A 15,198-nucleotide genomic window follows, 5' to 3' on the forward strand; every position below is an offset into this window, starting at 1 on the left:
TTCCTGGCAAATGCTCTGTGTCTTTAGTGTTTTTTGTTGTTGAAAAAGTGTAATCAGCACTTCCACTTTGACCAGAGGTTTTTTTAAACATGAGTATCTCTACTTCTACTTGAGTGAAGGATGTGTGTACTGTACCATCTTTGATCAGTGGGAGAAGAGGTGTTTTGACCTTTTGATGCAGACGTGACCATGAACCTAACCCTAACCTACTGGCGTTAGGGTTCTGTAGGGTTCCCCCTCACACAGGTTTCACCAGGTGAGCTTCACATGGATGGTGTCCATCCAGAGACCCAACATGTTCAAGGCACCCTGACCCTTCCTCTCCCTCCTATGTGTGAAGACAGGTGAGTTGAGATCTGTGTCTTTCTCAAAGTAATTTTTTCGGGAGCCAGTGGGACAGCCCCTAAACCCTCACAGATTTAGCGAGAACGCGCTTCAAAATCTGTGAGGGATTGGGATTGTGCCACTGGCTCCTGCGCCACACTCCATCGCTGCAGCTCCTTTGTCCTCCAGGGGGCAGTGTTGGTCTTTCAGCAGAGAGGCAGGGCCTTATGAGGGGCCGTTTAGGACTTTTTAATTTTATTTAACTTATTTAACCTTTATTTAACATAACAGTCCTTACATGCACACATATGAAACGCATTCACATGTAAGATGTTCGCACGCATTCAAACTACTAAAAACTCACATCCACATATGTGAAATGCTTGCATAGACACATTAAACACGTTCACGTGAAATGTTTACACACATTCATACTACTGAACATTTACATACACATACATATGAAATGCTGGCACAGATGCATGTGAAACACAATCATCTACAAGCCCAATCATCTACAACCACAATCATTTACAACCCCAATCATCTACAACCCCAAGTTGGGACGCTGTGCAAAACGTAAATATGAACAGGAGCAAAACGGAGCACAGCTGGTTAGGGTTAGCTAACTAACAGAGCACAGCTAGTTATGGTTAGCTAACTAACGGAGAACAGCTGGTTAGGGTTAGGTTTAGCTAACTAACGGAGCACAGCTGCCAGCTGTATATGCAGGTAGCAACGCTAGCGCTAAATAAGTATTCAGCATTAGTACCGGAGACCAGCTACATTTGAGCTGGTCTATGGTACTAATGCTGAGGGCTCGCTGATATCGCTGCCTGTTTTACTGAAACGTCGTATCTATGCATCGTTGCTAACGTGTGATGACGTTGTGACGTTAGGCCAGCACTGAGTTCCCTTGTGCCACAAAAACTTAATTCAAGCCTAAACCGTCAAACGGAATGTTCGCGCGAATACAAGCAACTCAATCGAGACCAAGACGAACACTTTGACACCGACGTTGTCTATGTAGTGTAAATATTCAAGTTGTTTTAAGGGTGGGAAAATAATAATAAATAAATATAATAAATATATATATGAGAGAGAACAATGGTTTGTGCTCGCCAAAGGCAAGAACATCCCAATTACCGTATTTTTTCATCAGTTTAAACATTTGATATGTTTAAACAGTTCTATAGTGAATAATATATGAGTTTATGAGATTTGCAAATCATTGTATTCAGTTTTTTATTTTACACAACGTCCCAACATTTTTGGATTTGGGGTTGTATCAAATGTTCAAGTCTTATAAGGATGAGGAAGAAGCTTTGAGAATGTAAGAGTGTGAGAACATTTTCAGTCTATCCGGAAGACATTTCAGTAGTTTAGCAATTGTAAAGAAACAGGAGAAAAATAGCTTTAAACTAGAATGCAAATGTTTTAAAAACTGGGTGACCAAACAAACATATCTAGAAAAAGTTAAGGAAGCAGGGTTCTGGAATTTGATTGAGTGCAAAGACTTTTGGCTGTCGCTTCATTTCTACAGCCCTGCCCTGAAATGCACCCCCCATGTATTTTCTGTTCTGTATATCCCAGCAACAAATGATTCTTACTGTACATTGAGGGGACTAGTATGAGTAACCAGAGTAGGTTTCATGCATGTGGCACCTTCCTAGTCAGAGTTTTTAGGGGGGTTGCATTTCACACGTGGATGTGAGTTTTCAGTAGTATGGATAAGTGTGAACGTATGTGTTTAATATGTGTTTGTGTAAGGACAGTCTAAATTATTTACTAAACGGTCCCTAATAGGGCCTTGCTAGCCATCTTCTGTCTGTTGGAATTCTGAATTGATCAAATATTCTCACTTGTATCATTATAAGCACTGTCTGATCTGTCGATTGGTAGTTTCATCAGAAATCTGTTGATTGTTGTTACATGAGATGTTCCATTCTTATATTTCCGACCGTGCTGGTAGCCAATCATGTTAGAACAGAGCATTCTGGTAGCCAATCATGTTAGAACAGAGCATTCTGGTAGCCAATCATGTTAGAATAGAGCATTCTGGTAGCCAATCATGTTAGAACAGAGCATTCTGGTAGCCAATCATGTTAGAACAGAGCATTCTGGTAGCCAATCATGTTACATTTTACATTTACATTTATGCATTTAGCAGATGCTTTTATCCAAAGCGACTTCCATGTTACAATGGAGTATATCGGATAACCAATCCACTTTTGCGATAGGCTACCAGTATACTCTGCTAGTCTGCTATAACATCGCAAAAGTTCCTGGAATAGTGTTTCCATGCTAACCAATGATTGATGCTTGTGTTTTGTAAAACTGTGGGTGGAGAAGGATGAGGAGGAGGTGGGAGTGATTTATGTTCATAAGAAGCCTCTCTTTGTAGAGTACTGCCTTCCTTCAGTGTTCATAAGAAGCTTCTCTTTGTAGAGTACTGCCTTCCCTCAGTGTTCATAAGAAGCTTTTCTTTGTACATTTACATTACATTTAGTCATTTAGCAGACACTCTTATCCAGAGCGACTTACAGTAAGTACAGGGACATTCCCCCGAGGCAAGTAGGGTGAAGTGCCTTGCCCAAGGACACAACGCCATTTGGCACGGCCGGGAATCAAACCAGCAACCTTTTGATTACTAGTCCGATTCCCTAACCGCTCAGCCACCTGATCATAGACAATTGCATTCTGATACTCAGCTGGTACGATGCAAAGACAAAGTAATTAATACATAAAACACTCAGAGACTGCAGGTAGGTCTGTTCTGATATCTGCAATTGATTTAGCTAGTGTTGCTGTTGTTGCTAAATTCAATAAATTCGAGGAGGCGGAGATTCAGCTCCTTCAGGCGACACGCCCCCCAGTCTCAAGCAGAGAAGACTGCTGATTTCAAAGCCTAAATTAACATACTTGTCTGTGTTTTTTTTTCATTCGAATGTGGATGTGTGATGAACTTAAAGCTAATTTTCAATTCCACTTTACAGGACCTTTAAGAACAACATGCTCCAGTCTCTGCATCAACCCTCACTGGCTTGGATTTGGACACCTTTCCTGTCACCTTCCCTGCCAGAGAAGCACAGATGTCTGAAACACCTTGGCTGTAATCCTGACTGCTGGTAGGTGTGAGACATGGCAGATCACCCTGGTGGGAGGGGGGGACGGCAGGCCAGGAGAGTTGAGCTGTAAAAATCTCCTGCAGCTCAGAGGAGAAGTTGCTGGTCCATGTGCCTTCAGGACACAGAGCTGCAAGACTGCCCTGTACCACACAGTCCTGGAGGTCTTCCTGTACCACACACTCCTGGAGGTCTTCCTGTACCACACACTCCTGGAGGTCTTCCTGTACCACACACTCCTGGAGGTCTTCCTGTACCACACACTCCTGGAGGAGGAGGAGCAGGGGGAGGATCCCTCTCTCTGGGGAGGCTGTGTTGTGCAGCTGCTCTGTTTCTGCTTGGAGGAGAGACAGGCCTGAGCACGGCCAGGACATTCCTCTCAGCCAGCCAGCGGCCAGCCAGCGTCCTCTCACTGCAGGCTGACAACAGCTGGAGGGAGTTCTGAGTCGTGATTGGATGGCGTGACGAGGGAGTTATGCGAGACCAGAGACAAGATGTTCCTTTAAATCATTTTTATTGGCTTAATCCAGCCAAAGGTTCATTTTCTCCTCTTAAAAAACATCATCAACAGAACATCTGGAAAACTTAAAATACACAATATAAATTATAACCAAGTGGAAACAGAAAACATTTAAATAGCGCCACACACAAAAGCAGGTTTCTGGCTGAGAGAGGGTTGAGGACAGGCAGCATCAGTGTACATAGAGAAGGAAGGAAACATCTTTAATAGCAGTCAATATGACTGAGGACTACCTCCTCCACACACACTACAGTGGAGTTTACTTTGATTCAAAATAACAACTGCAGAACAGTAGTCTAACATCCGTGACCCGGAGGAGAATAGGAGGGGCAGGAGAGGAGGGGGAGGAGAGTATGAGGAGAGTAGAGCAGGCAGAGGAGAGGAGGGGGAGGAGCATAGAGGAGGGGGAGGAGCATAGAGGAGGGGCAGGAGAGGAGGGGGAGGAGCATAGAGGAGGGGCAGGAGAGGAGGGTTAGGAGTGGAGGGGGAGGAGCATAGAGGAGGGGCAGGAGAGGAGGGGGAGGAGCATAGAGGAGGGGCAGGAGAGGAGGGGGAGGAGCATAGAGGAGGGGCAGGAGAGGAGGGGCAGGAGCATAGAGGAGGGGCAGGAGAGGAGGGGGAGGAGCATAGAGGAGGGGCAGGAGAGGAGGGGGAGGAGAGGAGGGGGAGGAGCATAGAGGAGGGGCAGGAGAGGAGGGGGAGGAGATGAGGGGCAGGAGAGGAGGGGCAGGAGAGGAGAGGAGGAGCAGATTAGAGGAAGGGGAGGAGTGGAGGAGTGGAGGAGTCCTACCTGCTACTGGACTCCTCTAGACCTCTCGCATATTTACATGATAGCAGACTTTAATCCAAAGTGACATGCAGGGGGAAATTGAACCCGCAGCCTCTATATCTGCAGTGAAATGCTCCACTTCTGAGCTCCACCCATCCCAGTGGACAGTGGAGTGGTGTCCCTAACCCTAACCCTTGGAGCTGGTGTGCCATGAGGCTGTTGGTCAGCTGTTTGGTCCACAGGATACGTGAGGGTATACAGGATAAGGTAGGGGTAGGGTACAGTAGGGTAGGGTACAGTTGGGGTATGGTACAGTTGGATAGGGTACATTTGGGTATGGTACAGTTGGGTAGGGCAGGTCTGAACAGACTGCATGTGTTCCTGAGATGGCAGGCTCACAGGCTGGGGCCTGTTTTTGCATTCTGGCATTTAGTCATATCATGAGCTGTGCTGCTCTCTCTCTCTCTAGCTCTCTTTCTCACACACACACTTTACTCAACCAGACACCAATACAGAATCATATGTCTTGGTTTCTTTTTTTTCTCTTTTTCTACAGTCGTTTGAGAGGGTGTGTCTCTACAGGGCCTTTGTTATGGGCTGGGGGCCCCTCGGGGGGCAAACCCGTCTCTCAGGGTTTTTCAGTTCAGTGGGGAGCGCCTCTCTCCTCTATGACTTATTGTGTATCTGGGCAGGTGCGATCATCATGCGGGTGGTCTTCAGGGGGTAATAGCGCCCCCTCCAGGTCTTCCAGAACATGCCCTGCTTCCTCTGGTGCCGCTGCTTGGGAAGCGGGCTCTGGAAGTAGCGCCCGTTCAGGTTGGACCTGCCACAGTTACTGAACCACCAGCCACCTGCCAAGAGGGAAGGAGACCAGGTTAGGAGAGGAGGAGACCAGGAGAGGAGGAGACCAGGGGAGGAGAGGAGGAGACCGGAAGAGGAGGAGACCAGGAGAGGAGGAGACCGGGAGAGGAGGAGACCAGGAGAGGAGGAGACCGGGAGAGGAGGAGACCAGGAGAGGAGGAGACCGGGAGAGGAGGAGACCAGGAGAGGAGAGGAGGAGACCGGGAGAGGAGGAGACCAGGAGAGGAGGAGACCGGGAGAGGAGAGGAGGCGACCGGGAGAGGAGGAGACCAGGAGAGGAGGAGACCGGGAGAGGAGGAGACCGGGACAGGAGGAGACCAGGAGAGGAGAGGAGAGGAGAGGAGGAGACCGGGAGAGGAGGAGACCAGGAGAGGAGTAGACCAGGAGAGGAGGAGACCAGGAGAGGAGGAGACCAGGAGAGGAGAGGAGGAGACCGGGAGAGGAGGAGACCAGGAGAGGAGAGGAGAGGAGGAGACCAAGAGAGGAGGTGACCGGGAGAGGAGGAGACCGGGAGAGGACGAGGCCGGGAGAGGAGAGGAGGAGACCAGGAGAGGAGGAGACCAGGAGAGGAGAGGAGGAGACCAGGAGAGGAGAGGAGGAGACCAGAAGAGGAGAGGAGGAAACCAGGAGAAGAGTAGAGGAGACCGGGAGAGGAGGAGACCGGTAGAAGAGGAGACCGGGAGAGGAGGAGACCAGGAGAGGAGAGGAGGAGACCGGGAGAGGAGAGGAGGAGACCAAGAGAGGAGGAGACCGGGAGAGGAGAGGAGGAGACCGGGAGAAGAGGAGACCAGGAGAGGAGGAGACCGGGAGAGGAGTGAGAGTGGGGGTGACTCGTACCAGAGAGTTGCTTGGCACAGCTGGCGTTGTTCTTCAGATCGTGGTCCTGGTCGCGGGTGGAGAAAGGCAGGCCAGCAGGGTCAGGGGTCAGAGCACTGTGCAGACTGCCCTCGGGGTCAGAGGTCAGCGTGCCAGGCTCCAGCCGGAGGGTGTAGTGGCTCTCCTCACCGCCCAGGCGGAGCCTGTAGCTCAGTGTCTCAGAGTCGCCCCTCCAATCAGAAAACTGGATCTTCAGGAGGTAGTCTGAGTCCCGCATCACAGCGTACATCTTCTCCAGACCAAGCCAGAACTCTCCTGGAGAACAACACAGGGTTAAACTCTGACCCCTGACCCTTGACCCAGACAGAATTCTCTTGGAGAACAGAGATGGTGTGGAGGTGGGTTAACTCTGAGAGTGTGGAGGTGGCATGTGTGCATGTGCCTAGTTACGTCCTCTTTAATCACCAATCTTTGATCTACTAATGGGTTTGAGAGACAGACATGGGATTCTGTCACTCTGGGCGTCTTAATCCACCAGAGAGAGGAGATCTGTGTGGGGATTACATGATGGACCTGCCAGGCCAGCTCACACCAGCCTCCACCCTCCCTCCCTCTCACCATCCTGAGCTGTACATCCCAGCATTACTGTCAAACTGGTGCTCCTCATCTACCTCCCTGGGACACTCAGGAGCTAGATGGGATGGGCCAGGACTGTAGCTCAGTGTGTGTTTGAGAGAGAAGAAAGAGAGAAAGAGAGGGATAGAGGGTAGAGATAAATAAGAGGTAGAGAGAGCGGGAGAGCGGGAGAGAGAGAGAGAGAGAGAGAGAGAGAGAGAGAGAGAGAGAGAGAGAGAGAGAGAGAGGGAGCCTCACGGCCCAGTTATGATGCTGGACAGGAGGATTTGCTCACCATTCAGACTCCCGAACCCTGTCTGGTAGGCCGACCACAGCTGGTCGAAGTCAACTGAGCCATCCTGCCTGTTCTGGACCACCGTCCAGCCTCCATCTAGTGGGGGGGGAGAGAATTTGTTCTCTAGCTTAGTCACAGAGGTCTGGTCTGGGGTGTCCTAGCCTAGGGTAGGGTTAGGGTGGGGTCAGTGTGGGCTACGAGGGGTTATTGTGGGCTAGGGTGGGTTAGTGTGGGCTGGGGGGGGGGGTTAGTGTGGGCTAGGGAGGTTAGTGTGGGCTAGGTGGGGTTAGTGTGGGCTAGGGAGGTTAGTGTGGACTAGGGTGGGTTAGTGGGGGCTAGGGGGGGTTAGTGTGGGCTAGGGAGGTTAGTGTGGACTAGGGTGGGTTAGTGGGGGCTAGGGGGGGTTAATGTGGGCTAGGGAGGTTAGTGTGGACTAGGGTGGGTTAGTGGGGGCTAGGGGGGGTTAGTGTGGGCTAGGGAGGTTAGTGTGGACTAGGGTGGGTTAGTGGGGGCTAGGGGGGGTTAGTGGGGGCTAGGGGGGGTTAGTGTGGGCTAAGGGGGGTTAGTGGGGGCTAAGGGGGGTTAGTGGGGGCTAGGGGGGGTTAGTTTGGGCTAGGGAGGTTAGTGTGGACTAGGGTGGGTTAGTGGGGGCTAGGGGGGGTTAGTGGGGGCTAGGGGGGGTTAGTGTGGGCTAGGGAGGTTAGTGTGGACTAGGGTGGGTTAGTGGGGGCTAGGGGGGGTTAGTGTGGGCTAGGGAGGTTAGTGTGGACTAGGGTGGGTTAGTGGGGGCTAGGGGGGGTTAGTGTGGGCTAGGGAGGTTAGTGTGGACTAGGGTGGGTTAGTGGGGGCTAGAGGGGGTTAGTGTGGGCTAGGGTGGGTTAGTGGGGGCTAGGGGGGGTTAGTGGGGGCTAGAGGGGGTTAGTGGGGGCTAGGGGGGGTTAGTGGGGGCTAGGGGGGGTTAGTGGGGGCTAGGGGGGGTTAGTGTGGGCTAGGGGGGGTTAGTGTGGACTAGGGTGGGTTAGTGGGGGCTAGGGTGGGTTAGTGGGGGCTAGGGGGGGTTAGTGGGGGCTAGGGTGGGTTAGTGGGGGCTAGGGGGGGTTAGTGGGGACTAGGGGGGGTTAGTGGGGGCCAGGGGGGGTTAGTGGGGGCTAGGGTGGGTTAGTGGGGGCTAGGGGGGGTTAGGGGGGGCTAGGGGGGGCTAGGGGGGGTTAGTGGGGGCTAGGGGGGGTTAGTGGGGGCCAGTGTGGGCTAGGGGGGGTTAGTGGGGGCCAGGGGGGGTTAGTGGGGGCTAGGGGGGGCCGGGGAGCTGGAACTCACCAGAGGTCATGTGACAGTAGACCTGGAAGGGCTGGTTGGCGTGGGGGGGCTGGAGGGTGTACACCCCACTGCTGCTGCCCCCCCTCAGGAACACCTCATGGCAGTCTGATGCCAGCTCTGCAACAACAACACAACAACATGGTAAGCACACTGATACATGCAAGCTCCATCAGGGCCAGTGGTCTGAACACTCAGAATCACAGACAGAAAGAAGTGATTCAACTTTCATAGTCTGAAAACAACAACATGGTTTTGTCCTGCTGCTGACTGGAGATAAGGTTCCCCTCATGATGATGAATAGGGAACTGGGCTGATGTTGAAGGCAGCTTCTAATAGACAAGTTTTGTGTGTCCGAGGGTTGGGGTGGGGTAGGGTGGGTGGGTAGGGTTACGGTGTGTGTGTATGTGTGTAGGAGGGGTGGGCTAGGTTGGGATGAGGGGTAGGGCAGGGTGAGGGGGTTCGTAGTAAATGTGAACTTTCCCCCAGTTCCCAACCCCCACCCCTCTCCAGCTAATAACACATCACACTTCTCACGTGAAAGCACATGCATGGCTTCCTCATGGGAACCACATGCTCAGGGAGTGATGCCTGCAATGGGACCACATGCTCAGGGAGTGATGCCTGCAATGGGACCACATGCTCAGGGAGTGATGCCTGCATGGGACCACATGCTCAGGGAGTGATGCCTGCATGGGACCACATGCTCAGGGAGTGATGCCTGCATGGGACCACATGCTCAGGGAGTGATGCCTGCATGGGACCACATGCTCAGGGAGTGATGCCTGCATGGGACCACATGCTCAGGGAGTGATACCTGCATGGGACCACATGCTCAGGGAGTGATGCCTGCATGGGACCACATGCTCAGGGAGTGATGCCTGCATGGGACCACATGCTCAGGGAGTGATGCCTGCATGGGACCACATGCTCAGGGAGTGATGCCTGCAATGGGACCACATGCTCAGGGAGTGATGCCTGCATGGAACCACATGCTCAGGGAGTGATGCCTGCATGGGACCACATGCTCAGGGAGTGATGCCTGCATGGAACCACATGCTCAGGGAGTGATGCCTGCATGGGACCACATGCTCAGGGAGTGATGCCTGCATGGGACCACATGCTCAGGGAGTGATGCCTGCATGGGACCACATGCTCAGGGAGTGATGCCTGCATGGAACCACATGCTCAGGGAGTGATGCCTGCATGGGACCACATGCTCAGGGAGTGATGCCTGCAATGGAACCACATGCTCAGGGAGTGATGCCTGCAATGGAACCACATGCTCAGGGAGTGATGCCTGCAATGGAACCACATGCTCAGGGAGTGATGCCTGCAATGGAACCACATGCTCAGGGAGTGATGCCTGCAATGGGACCACATGCTCAGGGAGTGATGCCTGCATGGAACCACATGCTCAGGGAGTGATGCCTGCAATGGAACCACATGCTCAGGGATTGATGCCTGCAATGGAACCACATGCTCAGGGAGTGATGCCTGCAATGGAACCACATGCTCAGGGAGTGATGCCTGCAATGGAACCACATGCTCAGGGAGTGATGCCTGCAATGGAACCACATGCTCAGGGAGTGATGCCTGCAATGGAACCACATGCTCAGGGAGTGATGCCTGCAATGGAACCACATGCTCAGGGAGTGATGCCTGCAATGGAACCACATGCTCAGGGAGTGATGCCTGCAATGGAACCACATGCTCAGGGAGTGATGCCTGCATGGAACCACATGCTCAGGGAGTGATGCCTGCAATGGAACCACATGCTCAGGGAGTGATGCCTGCAATGGAACCACATGCTCAGGGAGTGATGCCTGCATGGGAGCTTCTGTGTGTCTGTGGAGGGGGGGGTCGTAGTAAACATGACCTTTCCCCCAGTTCCCATCCCCCCCCCAGCTGCCAGGACTATTGATTACACATCAAATCGCTCAAATTCCTCTACTTCCCCCTAACCCCTCCTCTCCCCCTCCCCCCTTCCTACCTCCAACCTCCATCCTCCCCTCCTCCTATCCTGTCTCCTCCCTCACGTGTCCCCCAGGCATGGCCAGTGCATGGTCGCAGCATGGCTGCCGCATGCTCAGGGACTGATGCCTGCATGGGCTGCTGCTGTGTGTGTGTGTGAGTGAGTGAGTGGATGTGTGTGTGCGTGAGTGAGTGAGTGGATGTGTGTGTGCGTGTGTGTGGATATTTGTGAGCGTGTGTGTGTATACACAAATTGGTTCAGATGATCCTATTGACGTGACTATGGACGCTCATATTCATTTATCAATGTCATATATATATTAGTATTGGTATTGATCAATGGAAGTGAGGAAGGGGAGGTGGGGGACTAGGGGAGGTGGGGGACTAGGGGAGGTGGGGGACTAGGGGAGGTGGGGGACTAGGGGAGGGAGGGGAGGTGGGGGACTAGGGGAGGGAGGGGAGGTGGGGGACTAGGGGAGGGAGGGGAGGTGGGGGACTAGGGGAGGGAGGGGAGGTGGGGGACTATGGGAGGGAGGGGAGGTGGAGGAAAGGAGGGGAATGAATTGTTCTCCCCTCCTCTCCCCTCCCCATCCTCTTCTCCCCTTCTCTCCTCCTCCCCCCTCCCCCAGCTCAGTGTAATCCCTCCCAGCTGCCCTCTTGACTGTCGTGGGGAGGAGAGGAGAGGAGGGAGAGAAGAGGTGGGAGAGGAGGTGAGAGGAGGAGAGGAGGGGAGGGGGAGGAGAGAAATGGAGGGCAGAGGAGAGGAGGTAAAGGGAGGAGGAGAGAAAATGAGGTGAGGGGAGGAGGGGTAGGAGAGGAGAGGAAGGGAGAGGGGAGGAGTGAGGTGGGAGTCAGGTGGCTGAGCGGTTAGGGAAGCGGGTTAGTAATCTGAAGGTTGCCAGTTCGATTCCCGGCCGTGCTAAATGACATTGTGTCCTTGGGCAAGGCACTTCACCCTACTTGCCTTGGGGAGAATGTCCCTGTACTTACTGTAAGTCGCTCTGGATAAGAGCGTCTGCTAAATGACTAAATGTAAATGTAAATGTAGGAGTGGGTGTAGGTGTGTGTTTAGGTGTGTGTAGGTACGTGTGTAGGCGTGTGTAAGTCTGACTGTACTTGGGGAGGAGGTAAACCGCTTACAGCTCAGAGAGCAGATGGTTCATCAGTCCTTGTCTCAGGATCTTAAAGTCAGTGTGATTAACTGGGTTAGGGTTAAGGATTAACAGTGTTACTCACTGTTGGGGGTGTCCTGCTGCTCCACAGCGCCAGGCTGAACCTTGTCCTCTGGCTTCAACGCTCTCTCTCTAGTCACCTGAATCTGTGAGGGGGAGAGGATGAGAGGATGAAGATGAGAGGATGAAGATGAGAGGGTGAAGATGAGAGGGTGAGAAAGCTAGGACCAGCTAACCTGGTTCAGCAGGGTTCTGATGCGGATGGTCTGCTTGTCCAGCTTCTCCTGCTGCAGGCGGGTACGATCCACCAGGTCGTCAATGCGCTTGTTCTGGGTCTCCAGCATTCTCTGCAACACACACACATGTTAATGCCTACTGCAACACATATACATACAGACCTGTGTTAATGTCTCCTGCAACACACACACTTTATGAATGACCTCTTCTAAGTTAGACAGCCTATATTCTAACAGCTCTGCATGATACACAGCTCCCTCAATGCTATTATGCTTGTCCTGACAACCACAAGATACCTTGTATCAAGTTACAGAGGCCAGATTCTCCCAGCTACATCTACCCTGCCCTCCCCCTGCTCTCCCTCCCTGCTCTCCCTCCCTGCTCTCCCCCTGCTCTCTCCCCCTGCTCTCCCCCTGCTCTCCCCCTGCTCTCTCCCCCTGCTCTCCCCCTGCTCTCCCCCTGCCCTCCCCCCCTGCTCTCCCCCTGCTCTCCCCCTGCTCTCTCCCCCTGCTCTCTCCCCCTGCCCTCCCCCTGCCCTCCCTCCCTGCTCTCTCCCCCTGCTCTCCCCCTGCCCTCCCTCCCTGCTCTCTCCCCCTGCCCTCCCCCTGCCCTCCCTCCCTGCTCTCTCCCCCTGCTCTCCCCCTGCCCTCCCTCCCTGCTCTCTCCCCCTGCCCTCCCCCTGCCCTCCCTCCCTGCTCTCTCCCCCTGCTCTCCCTCCCTGCTCTCTCCCCCTGCTCTCCCCCTGCCCTCCCCCTGCCCTCCCTCCCTGCTCTCTCCCCCTGCTCTCTCCCCCTGCTCTCCCCCTGCTCTCCCCCCTGCTCTCTCCCCCTGCTCTTCCCCTGCCCTCCCCCTGCCCTCCCTCCCTGCTCTCCCCCCTGCTCTCCCCCCCTGCTCTCTCCCCCTGCTCTCCCCCTGCTCTCCCCCTGCTCCCCCCCTGCTCTCCCCCTGCTCTCCCCCTGCTCTCCCCCTGCTCTCTCCCCCTGCTCTCCCCCTGCTCTCCCCCTGCTCTCCCCCCCTGCTCCCCCCCTGCTCTCCCCCTGCTCTCCCCCTGCTCTCCCCCTGCTCTCTCCCCCTGCTCTCCCCCTGCCCTCCCTCCCTGCTCTCTCCCCCTGCTCTCCCCCTGCTCTCTCCCCCTGCCCTCCCCCCCTGCTCTCTCCCCCTGCTCTCTCCCCCTGCTCTCCCCCTGCTCTCTCCCCCTGCTCTCTCCCCCTGCTCTCTCCCCCTGCTCTCCCCCTGCTCTCCCCCTGCCCTCCCCCTGCCCTCCCCCCCTGCTCTCCCCCTGCTCTCCCCCTGCTCTCCCCCTGCCCTCCCCCCCTGCTCTCTCCCCCTGCTCTCCCCCTGCTCTCTCCCCCTGCTCTCTCCCCCTGCTCTCCCCCTGCTCTCTCCCCCTGCTCTCCCCCTGCTCTCTCCCCCTGCTCTCTCCCCCTGCTCTCTCCCCCTGCTCTCCCCCTGCTCTCTCCCCCTGCTCTCTCCCCCTGCCCTCCCCCTGCTCTGAGCCCAACCAGCACAGCAGTTATATAAGAGCGTTCCTCGGCAGCCAGGAGCTTCTTGGAGCATCGTAACTCAGGTCTCCATCTTAACTGGGTCAGCTTGTTCCTGATTTCGAAATACGAAGCAGCTGTAAAACATCATTCACACATTCTCTACTCAGATGCTCTTTTATCTGCCAGTCTTCTGTCTCATCCACTGTGTCGTCTACAGGGTTTGCACTGCACATATTCCACATACCCCCACACAATGCACGCCCCTGCCCTACCCCCTTTCCAGCCCCCTGCCCTACCCCCTACCCTCCCATACCCTGTACCTCCTCCTACCCCATAAATGTACCCCTCTTTCTCTACCAGTCTCTCCTTGGCCTAACCTTGCTGCCCTCCTGTAAGGTAACTAGCATACAGTACTGTGTAAGGTAACTAGCATACAGTACTGTGTATGGTAACTAGCATACAGTACTGTGTATGGTAACTAGCATACAGTACTGTGTATGGTAACTAGCATACAGTTCTGTGTATGGTAACTAGCATACAGTACTGTGTACGTTCGAAAGCCAGCATACAGTAATTTGTAACTTTGATAGCTAGCATACAATACTTGTAAGGTAGCTAGCATACAGTTCTGTGTACCTAAGGTAACTAGCATACAGTACTTTGTAAGCTAGCTATCATACAGTACTGTTTACAGTAACTAGCATACAGTACTGTGTAAGATAAATACCATGCAGTTCTGTGTACCTATGATAGCTAGTAAGCAGTACTGTACAAAATAGCTAGCTACAATACTAAGCATGTATTAGCATTCACAGGCCCATGACCTGGCCAATAGGAGCTACAGACAGCAGCAGCACATAAACACTTCCTCAACTCAACTGTTGTTTGAAATAGTAATTTGCCTCATTCTCAGACCTCATCAATCCACACATCCACACATCATCCATTCATCCACACATCATCCATCCATCCATCCACACATCCTCCCTCCATCCACACATCATCCATTCATCCACACATCATACATCCATCCACACATCCTCCATCCACACATCATCCATCTACACAGCAACTGCATGCATTACAGCACACACAGCTAGTTAGGGCTAGGTCTATAGGGTCTATTGGGTTACGGCTAGGTCTCCAGGGTTACCAAGGGTTATGGCTTGGTCTCCAGGGTTACCGAGGGTTAGGGTTCTTCCTACCTGGAGAGCTTCAGTGTAGTTGCCGTTTCCCGGGGCGATGTCTGTCAGCCCCTCCCCCTGCATCATCCCATCCACCTTCTCCTCCAGACGTCTCATCCTCTCCTCCACCCTCCTCCTCTCCTCCTGCCCCTCCTCCTCCTGCCCCCGCTCCTCCAGCCCCCGCTGCTCCAGCCCCTGCACCCGCGCTTGCAGCTGCTCCCCCTCCTCCTGCAGCCTCTGGCCCTCCTCCCCCAGCCGCGACACAGAGGCATCCAGGGCCTTCATGTGGGCTGAGATGTCTCTCATCTGCATCTTGGTCTTGTCCACGTGCTCCTTAAGCCCCTGTCCCAGCTGCAGCAGCCCGTGGGCAATCACGTTGACATCCTCCCAGGCCGCATACTGCACCGCTCGCTCCTTCCCCCGGCCCCCTGCGCTCCCCTTCCTCTGCATGGGGAACCCTGACACGGCCAGGAGCAGGGTGAGGCAGGCAAGGCTGATCTTCATGTCT

The 15,198-nt window shown here is 53.8% G+C and overlaps 1 protein-coding gene across 1 annotated transcript; it reads right to left on the reverse strand.

The window, feature by feature from the left end:
- Positions 1–4,470: 4,470 nt before the first annotated feature.
- On the reverse strand, positions 4,471–15,198 carry angptl4 (angiopoietin-like 4). Its single transcript, XM_062481922.1, has 7 exons — positions 14,712–15,198; positions 12,022–12,132; positions 11,850–11,931; positions 8,643–8,759; positions 7,326–7,421; positions 6,437–6,730; positions 4,471–5,589 (listed from the first exon to the last, which is right to left on the reverse strand). The coding sequence occupies exons 1-7, from the start codon at positions 15,192–15,194 to the stop codon at positions 5,405–5,407; spliced, it is 1,368 nt and encodes a 455-aa protein (XP_062337906.1). The 5' UTR covers positions 15,195–15,198; the 3' UTR covers positions 4,471–5,404.

The sequence above is a fragment of the Osmerus eperlanus genome, chromosome 16, assembly GCF_963692335.1.
Source record: "Osmerus eperlanus chromosome 16, fOsmEpe2.1, whole genome shotgun sequence".
NCBI classification, from domain to species: Eukaryota; Metazoa; Chordata; class Actinopteri; order Osmeriformes; family Osmeridae; genus Osmerus; species Osmerus eperlanus.

Excerpts from the sequence above, each read along its gene's own strand:
- angptl4 (XM_062481922.1), bottom strand. The coding sequence starts at position 15,194 with ATGAAGATCAGCCTTGCCTGCCTCACCCTGCTCCTGGCCGTGTCAGGG. Across the intron at positions 12,133-14,711 it reads ACTACACTGAAGCTCTCCAG|AGAATGCTGGAGACCCAGAA; the intron begins GTAGGAAGAACC and ends TGTGTGTTGCAG. Across the intron at positions 7,422-8,642 it reads CTACTGTCACATGACCTCTG|ATGGAGGCTGGACGGTGGTC; the intron begins GTGAGTTCCAGC and ends CCCCCCCACTAG.